The 9,348-nt window shown below is 35.1% G+C and overlaps 1 protein-coding gene across 2 annotated transcripts in view; it reads right to left on the bottom strand.

Moving 5' to 3' along the window:
• The window catches only part of LOC134252552 (HCLS1-associated protein X-1-like), a 42,219-nt gene extending 38,616 nt beyond the window's left edge, over window positions 1–3,603 (bottom strand). For both annotated transcript variants that reach the window (XM_062735060.1, XM_062735059.1), the window contains exons 1-5: window positions 3,446–3,603; window positions 1,392–1,561; window positions 1,060–1,193; window positions 822–879; window positions 30–175 (exon numbers count right to left, since the gene is read on the bottom strand). In XM_062735060.1, the coding sequence (XP_062591044.1) occupies window positions 30–175; window positions 822–879; window positions 1,060–1,193; window positions 1,392–1,561; window positions 3,446–3,525 (588 nt within the window). In that variant the 5' untranslated portion in view covers window positions 3,526–3,603. The remainder of the gene's footprint in view (window positions 1–29; window positions 176–821; window positions 880–1,059; window positions 1,194–1,391; window positions 1,562–3,445) is intronic.
• Between the last annotated feature and the right edge of the window lie 5,745 nt (window positions 3,604–9,348).

The raw sequence follows: 9,348 nt of genomic DNA, 5'->3' as shown, positions 1-9,348 counted from the left end.
TGAAAGAACAATGTAATGTTGAACCTTACCCCATCAGCACCCCTAATAGTGGTCACAGAGATGCTACCCCCACTGCTGAATATCCCCCCTCTCTGAGGAACTGAGGGCACTATTCCAGATTTGGGATCAGTAAATACTTTGGCAATGTCAATATCTTTGGCTTCTTCATCCAAGTCTATTAATAAAAAAAACTAAAATTTTAGATTTGGGGTATATATTTTTTCTTCTAGTCTATAAATAATCAAACAGAGCATTTGTGGTGAGAACCTTAAATCACTTTTATTATTAAAAAAACGTCCTAAACGGTCCTATCAGTACATGTAGTATGAATAAGAAAATTATCTTTCAAATATAGTATGGATATATATTCAAAGAATAACACAGCTTTTAAATCAATACATGTAGTTATCAATACACATGTATAAATTATAAAGTAGCCAATACTGAAATGGCCCCATCATTATTACATATACATGTATCATAGACCCTGGTATCAAAGGAAACAGTCAATTATGTTCAAAATATCCTGCCATCTTGCACAGAATTTAAAAACCAAAGGTCTAGTTATTTGCACTACTCTTAACAAATATGTGCCTTATCAAATTAGGTATCACAGGCCTTCAGATCGCTTTGATCTGATCGACACGTATACATGTCGGTCAGATCAAAGCGACCTGAAGGTCTGTGTTACATGTAGGTATGCAATGCAATGATAAATTTTAACCAATATCAAATTTTAGATGAAAATCAGCTACGGTTAGCCTGAAAACAACAAATCTGAGCAGCTGTCTAGTTTGTAAGATCTGACCGTGCTGAATTACCTTTATCCTCCTTGACTCCTGGTTCTTGTGTATCAAACTTCCGAAAAAAGTCATCAAACTAAAATAAAATATGCAAGATGTATCAGAATACTGCACGTCTCATTTTCAGATTTTTTAATGTTCTTGTCATTATAATTCTAATCAATATTTTTTCTCATTTAACTAAAGAGAAAAATTAGTGAAGATGTTCATTTACTAAATTGAAGTTAATAAAATGTGCATGTCCCCCATAACTTACAAAGTGCCGATGTCCCCATGGCTGAGAAGGTAGGGGGGATATCTGACCTTCTGGTGGAGATTCTGACTCTTTCAGCATGGAGTCTCTAGGATTATCCCCTCTTCTACTTTGACCTCTCTCAGGTAAACTATCAACTGAAATCAACAATAATGAATACATTGTAAATAATTCCACTTCGGTGAATTTATATCATGTTTGAAACACGGATACATGTACATAAATAATGGGCTGATGCAGAAGTGGGTTCTTAAAGAGACATCTGATAAATGCATGTACTTTAACTGTCAACTTAAGACAGCACCCTTTGGAAGGCAAGTTTTATTTACACTCACATGGCATGTCTATTGCTCCAAATCTGCGAAATATAGCCTCCATTTCTCTCTGCATCATTTCCATGTGTTTTTCCATGTCACCAAAACTTTCAGTAAAAATACTGTTAAAATCTTCGAGCTCATCTCTATCTCTTCTATTGCCAGGAATCTGTGGGCCATGTTTGAAGAGTCTTTAAATGATGAAAATATAGCATTGATAATTTAATATCTACAAATTAATCTAATTAACCATTTAATAACATCAATCACGCAATTCCAATTCACTCCACCTGGAGTGGAAGGGGAAGGTACAGTGGCATTAAGCACCTAACTGCTTAGAAAAAAAAGTAGGAGATTTAGTTCTATGACTGGCTAAATTAATTAAATCTCATCATGCAACCACAGAAGTCTGAAATTTTTATTGTCAAAAAAAAAAAAAAAAAAAAAAAAAAAAAAATCTGGAAAAAAAAATTCCCACCCTCAACTAAAAAATTTTTCTAGAAATTTTTTTTTCCGGATTTTTTTTTTTTGACGATAAAACCTTCAGACTCCTGTGATGCAACAGATGTCATAAATGTCCTAGCAGGAAGGAAGAATCTTGTCTTGAAAAAGCTAAACATTTCAGAAAAAGTCAAATGACAGCACGATAAATGAAATTGATACATTTACACATTGTACTAAGGAAACTAAGTTTTGTTCCCTGTAATACCCCCCACCCCCAAACAAAACACATGGGTTGGTTGGTAGGTTTTTTACTACTATAAAATTATATGATATATCACATATTGACTTTCAGTAAACTTTCAAGTTTAAAACTTGCATCAGCTAAATTGATCAAACACTAATTTGGCAGGAAAAAAAAAGATCACCCAGCTGAAATTTGTATGGATTTGTCGGGCTACCCCTATACAGGAAACAAACATTTTTTTTTTATCATAGTAATTTTACTTTTTAATAGGATCAAAAAATGAAAGTAAATCCTGATCTCACACATTGATAAACAAGAAAAATCTGTCAATATTTGTTTTTCTTCATTTGAACTTTGGATGATATATTTTTATGTGACCATTCAGGCTACCATGAAACAAGGCTTTCCCTAAGAATTTCAAGTCGGATGTAAACTTCCGGCCCCCCTTTGGCGATTTCTCGGATTGTTGAAGCAGTAGATTGAGTTTGACGAGGGATTTTTAATATTTGCAAGTGTGATGCGCCCTTCTGCTGCAGTGTCTGTAAGTTTAGACCTCGAAAGACTGGCCACAGAAAGGGTTGCAGGGAATTTATTTGACAGAGTTTCAGACAAAAATACAAGTGGATGTGACAGACCTACAGCGTCGTGCCATAAGTATTCGCAAAAAAATGGCGGACGTGATTTGAGAGTCAAGATGGCGCTGATGGGGACCTTGTTTATTATTAGGTATGTGTATATTTTTTTTTATTAAAAGAAAAATAAGTAACGTCAGGTGCCTGTGCACTAAACCTAACTTTTACTAATCTGAGTCGGTCTGATGTAACATGCTTTAATCATATGGTTATGCGAAAGTTTGTTCCGAGACAGTCAGATTATTCAATGTTCAAGTGATTCTGGAAGTTTTTATTCTTCCTTCATTATTATTCTTTATGATGTCTGCTATTATCAAATCTGGTCAGAACTAATAAAGTAAAAGGTAAGTAGTTTAGTTATCCATCTGTTGTTAACAGCTGATTAACATTATTACCCCCCTTTTAACATGCTTTCTTTTCATTTCACCAGCTGTTATTTGTGATGGATATCCAATATGCTTTGGATGGATTTATGCCTGAATTGATAAATGCAAGATTGTATATAGGCCTATTTATACTAGATTATTTGTTGATAATATTGTTAGCCCACAGTGCCTGAAAAAATTCTGAAGATCCACAGGGGCTTGTGCAGAGAAAAAAAATCAGTTAAAAAAATTAGTTCCTCGGAGATAAATTTCTCCGAGGTACTAATTTTTTTAACTGATTTTTTTTTCTCTACACAAGCCCCTGTGGTAGATCTGTAGATTTCGTCAGACTTTTACCAACCTTGTCAAATGTACTTTTATTGAACTTACTGATCACTGTCTTCAAATGAACCAGGTCGGCGTCTACTTGGACCAAAGAAAAAGTCATGGAACATATCACCTAAACCCATTCTTCCCCTGTTTCAGTTTTTACGCAATGATTCGTCTTTCTCCGATTTCTCGTCCTTTCTTTCTGTTTACACCGGAAGCAGTGGCATAATGTTCGGTACACGTTAAGTCTTACTAAAAATAGCTCGTACTAGATTTGCTTTTTAAAATGCTCACCATTCAGATTGTCTCCGAATTCTCAAAGAAATGTGAATTCACCTACAGCAATCCCTCAAAAGTCATGGGTTTTGGAAGTTAATGTCCCCAGATTTAAAAAAATGGAAAAATGGGGGATGGGGGTGTTCGTCCCCCAAGTAGTGCAAATTTGTAGTTTAATTCTTCTCATTTGGAAGTTTCTGAATAGATCTACAAAACTTGATAACAAGGCCGGTCTGCTTACAATACGATAGGGGTGGGGGTGGGGGGAGTAGCAGTTATACACAGGGCTTGTATAGAGAAAATAAAACAGAAAGTTAGTACTTAGGAGAAAATTTGTCTGCTTTATTTTCTCTACACAAGCCCCTGTGATTCATATGGAAACTTAACAGATTGTTCGAAGACATTGATCTCCCAAACTACCTTATATAGATACATGTATTGTCAATCAGAATTACCTGAAAATATTTTCAGTAATATCAGCTTCGATAACTTTTGATTAGTTGGAGCTACGTACATGGCTTTCATATTTCAATTGTTCCTTGCCACAAGTCTGTCTTTGGGTACCAATATGTATTTGGCCCCTTACATGTAACCTTGGAGTTTGACGCACCTTTGAAAGAATTTACCAAACTTTAACATTGACCATTACTTTTGAATAATTATAGTTGATGCTAGGGGTTTTATATCTAAGATGTATATTTTTATGACAAGGTTTTCCCTAGTAATTTTACCTTTACCTTGGAGTTTGACTCACTTTATTGTCCCCCGCTTTCGCGAAAGCGAGGGGACATTAAATCTCATTCGTCTGTCCGTCTGTCTGTCCGTCTGTCCGTCAGTCTGTCCGTCACAAAAACTTTAACCTTGCCCATAACTTTTGATTTACTGGAGCTATGATTTTCATATTTCATATGTGTATTCCTTGTGATAAGACCTTTCTTTGGGTACCACCAAATTTGACCTTTCGACCTTGACCTTGGAGTTTGACCAACTTTTACTCAAAATTTCCAAACATTTACTTTGGCCATAACTTTTGAATGGTAGGTACTAGGACTTTCATATTTCAAATATTTATTCTTTGGGACAAGACCTTTCATTGGATACCAACAACATTGACCTTTTGACCTTGACCTTGAAAATCTTACGTACTTATGAAAAAACTATAACCTTGACCATAATTTTTGAACGGTAAGGGCTATGGCTTTTATACTTCACATAAGTTATTCTTGTAAAAAGACCTTTCATTTGGATACCAAGAACTTTGTCCTTTTGACCTTGACCTTGGAGTTTTAACTACTTTTTAAGAATTATAACATTGGTCACAACTTCTGAACAGTAGATTCAAGGACTTTTATATTTCACTTATGTATTCTTTGTGGCAAGACCTTTCATTGGATACCAACAACTTTGACCTTTTAACCTTGACCTTAGAGATTTACGTACTTCTGAAAAACTTTAACCTTGACCATAACTTTTAAACGGTAAGAGCTAGGGCTTTCGTACTTCACTTATGTAATCCCTGTGAGAAGGCCTTTCATTGCATACCAAGAACTTTGACCCTTTGACCTTGACCTTGGAGTTTAAACTACTTTTTAAAAACTTTAACCTTGGTCACAACTTTTGAACGGTACAAACTAGGACTATCATATTTTAAATATTTATATTCTTTGTGGCAAGACTTTACATGTGATACCAATAACTTTGACCTTTTGACCTTGAACCTAAAAAATAATATTTCGCCCACAAAGACACCGAAAGCGGGGGACCACAATTCTTTGAATTTGCTTGTATAATCTTTAAAATTTATAGAGAACTTCACCTTTGCAATATTAATTTATAGTTGAAGATCTGAAGCTCGCTGGTCAAAAATAAGGATAGACGACACAAGCACTTGTTTCTTTTACAGGATACCCCCTACTTGTGGTAAAAAACAAGATGTGTTTGTGAAACACTGATGGCAGTTAATAGCGAGGGTTGAATTCTCTCTAATTCATATCAAACTTCAAAAGTCAAGTTCAAAAGTATTCAGATACCCAAAGGAAGGTCTTGTTACAAGGAATTACAGTAACACCTGTGAAACATGAAAGTCCTAGTTCTAACTGTTGAAAAGTTATGGCCAAGGTTAAGTTTTAAAAAGTGGGTCAAACTCTTAGGTCAAGGTCAAAAGGTCAAAAATATTTATACCAGCTGAAAGGTCTTGTCACAATAAATACACGTGAAATATGAAAACCCTAGCTCCAACTGTTGAAAAGTTACGTTGAAGTGTGGTACAGTAAAACTCGGTTAAAACAAAGTCGCCGGGACCGATGAAATTACTTCGCTATATCTGTAATTCTTTATATCCTGTTATGCTCACAGGTATTTGTGGACAGGACCCCCCCCCCCCCAATATACACCCCTGTTCAAAATATTTTTTTTTCTTTTTTTGTCTTGAATTATGTTTCTAGTACTTATTTACAACGTATTCCATTTGAAAAAATCCAAAAAATAACATAGATTTAACCGTTAAATCTATGTTATTTTTTTGGATTTTTCAAATGGAATACGTTGTAAATAAGTGCTAGAAACATAATTCAAGACAAAAAAAGAAAAAAAAAATATTTTGACCAGGGGTGTATATGGGGGGGGGGGGGGGTTCCTGTTCACAAGTACCTGTGGTTATGCTAAAAACCATTCCGAGTAATGCTTCTTCTTTTATTAAAAACAACAAAACAAGATGAGTTTGTGAAACACTGATGCCCCCGTATGGCAACATAGCGAAATCAAACATGTTGATACCCAAAGTAGGGCTTTCTCACAAGAAATACAAACATGAAATATAAAACTCTAGCGCCACCTGTTCAAAAGATCTGGCCAAGATTAATGTTTTTTAAAGTTCCGGGGTCAAGGTCAAAGGGTAAAGGTTGTTGGTTTCTAATAAAAGGCTTGTGACAAAGATTACGTATGGGAAGTATGAAAGTCGTAGCCCTATCCATTCAAAAGTTATTGCCAAGGTTAATTTTTTTTAAAAAGGTCAGACTCCAGGGTCAGGGTGAAAGGGTAAAGATTGTTGGTATCCAATGGAAGGTTTTGTCACAAAGAGTACATATCTTCAGTATGAAAGCGGTGGCCCTAACCGTTCAAAAATATGACTAATGTTAACTTTTTAAAAAGATCAAACTCAAAAGTTAAGGTCAAAGGGTCAAAATTGATTGTATCTAATGAAAGATCTTGGCACAAGGATTACATATGTTAAAAATGAAAGTTGTAGCACTTACCGTTCTAAAGAACTATATGTGTAAAAGTGTGTCGAATTCCAAGGTCAAGTGGTCAAATATGTTGGTACCCAAAGGAAAGGTAATACACCTGTGAAATATGAAAGCCATAGTCCCACCCAGTCAAAAGTTATTGGCAAGGTTAAAGTTTTTGCGGACAAACAGCTAGACAGCTAGACAGACGGACGGACATGACAAAAACTGTATACCCCCGAAACTTCGTTTACGGGGGCATAAAAACAATAATCAAACAACAACAAAACTTTTTACAATGTGTTTCCAACACCGTTTTCAGAAGCTTACTGATCAAAGAGGAACAACTCTGAAAATGTAGGAGATGTTTGTGTGTTTTCCGAATACACAGAATCAGAATAAATTTACCTGATGAAACCCGTTAACCGAGAACTGAATACTATCATACACACAATGTAAGTATAGAAATTGGAAAAGAATTGTTTACTGAAATTATCTGAATTCATGAATAGCCTATTGCGACACCGTCCTACTTTCTTCTGTCACTGTCAAAAATGTCGGTTCGAATTTCCTCGAATCAAAACCACGGGAGTTCGCGTACAGGTCACCGAAATTTTCAGTAGGCCTAACCATTCAAAAGTTACTGCCAAGGCTATTTTTTTAAAGGTCAGACTCCAGGGTCAAGGTCAAAGGGTAAAGGTTATTGGTATCCAGTGGAATGTCTTGTCACGAAGAGTACATATCTTCAGTATGAAAGTGGTGGCCCTAATCGTTCAAAAAATATGCCCAATGTTAACTTTTCTAAAAGAAGATCAAACTCCAAAGTCAAGGTCAAAGGGTCAAAATTGATTGTATCTAATGAAAGATCTTGGCACAAGGATTACAGAATTATAATGTTAAAAATGAAAGCTGTAGCACTTACCGTTCTAAAGAACTATGTGTAAAAGTGTGTCGAATTCCAAGGTCAAGTGGTCAAATATGTTGGTACCCAAATGAAAGGTCTTGTCGCAAGGAATACACCTGTGAAATATGAAAGCCATAGTCCCACCCAGTCAAAAGTTATTGGCAAGGTTAAAGTTTTTGCGGACAAACAGCTGGACAGACAGACGGACGGACATGACAAAAACTGTATAACCCCGAAACTTCGTTTACGGGGGCATAAAAACAATAATCAAACAACAAAAAAACTTTTTACACATTCTCAGAAGATTACTGATCAAAGAGGAACAACTCTGAAAATGTAGGAGATGTTCCTCCTTTTTATTCAGTGTTTTCCGTACACACAGAATCAGAAAAAATTTACCTGATGAAACCGAGAACTGAATACTATCATACACACAATGTAAGTATAGAAATTGGAAAAGAATTGTTTACTGAAATTATCTGAATTGATAAAACTGCCGACTCCTGTGTGATCAAAACAATTTTTTGAACACATTACACACAAAAATTAATATAAATTTAACATAGATGAAGAATTTAATGTTTGATATATTGAAGGTAATAATTGGACGAATATGGAATTTTCTATTCATCAGTATAGACGAACGAAAGGATGCGTAAAATATCGGGACACTGTCTTGTTTGAAATAATGAAGAAACTGTAATTATAGCCACAGGAACAGTCATTTTGTCGATATTTAGAATGTTTGGCTACCCCCCCCCCCCCCCCCCCCCCGGCCCCCACCCACGCCAAATGAAATTACTTCCTATACGGGTCTGATTATATTCCATTTATATACAAGGGAGACTTGAACATACACCTGGCATCGTGGGATTACTTTTTATATGAAATAGAATAACAATTTAAGAAATAAAATTAAAATTCAATATCAAGGTATGAAAACGAATGCATAATACATGCACGTATGGACAACATACCGGACACTTGTTCATGAAATTCTTTAGTTAGTTTTACTTGATACAAAACATAGTAGTAGTCAATATCAATTTTAACTTCATGAATAATAAGAAATTAATACGTACTTCAGAGATTGAATCGACTAAATCTATCTGCATTGTAACCAATGTTTCATCAAACTAATGGTCTGCGACGCCAAATAAAAAAAAAGGCAGAACTTGGGGGGGGGGGGGGCATAGTCAAAAGTTGCCCCCCCCCCCCCCTCCAAAAAAAAAAATTTGAGAACTCTGTTAAGATATAATATAAATAACTTATTTAAGCAAAAGATATTTTCAAATTTGATTTTTTTTATAATGTGTATTTATAGGTATTTAGCAATTGTAATCGCGTGCAAAGTCTGAAAGACGCTTGAGAAACGTGATTTAGGGAGAAAGGGGAGGGGTGATTTTGCGGACTATATTTATTCAAAACGGGTCGTTTAAAAATTTACAAAAAATTAAGAAGATTATTTTTGCTATCAGCTACCTATAAAGAAATTTTTTTCACCAAAATTAAACGACAGGTTTTTTCATTTTAAAATATTGAAATTGAAAAAGTACACA

The sequence above is a fragment of the Saccostrea cucullata genome, unplaced genomic scaffold (genome assembly GCF_032062105.1).
Source record: "Saccostrea cucullata isolate Sc308-1 unplaced genomic scaffold, CSIRO_AGI_Scuc_v1 ctg167, whole genome shotgun sequence".
Classification (NCBI taxonomy): Eukaryota; Metazoa; Mollusca; class Bivalvia; order Ostreida; family Ostreidae; genus Saccostrea; species Saccostrea cuccullata.
This window is presented reverse-complemented; position numbering and strand designations above follow the sequence as displayed.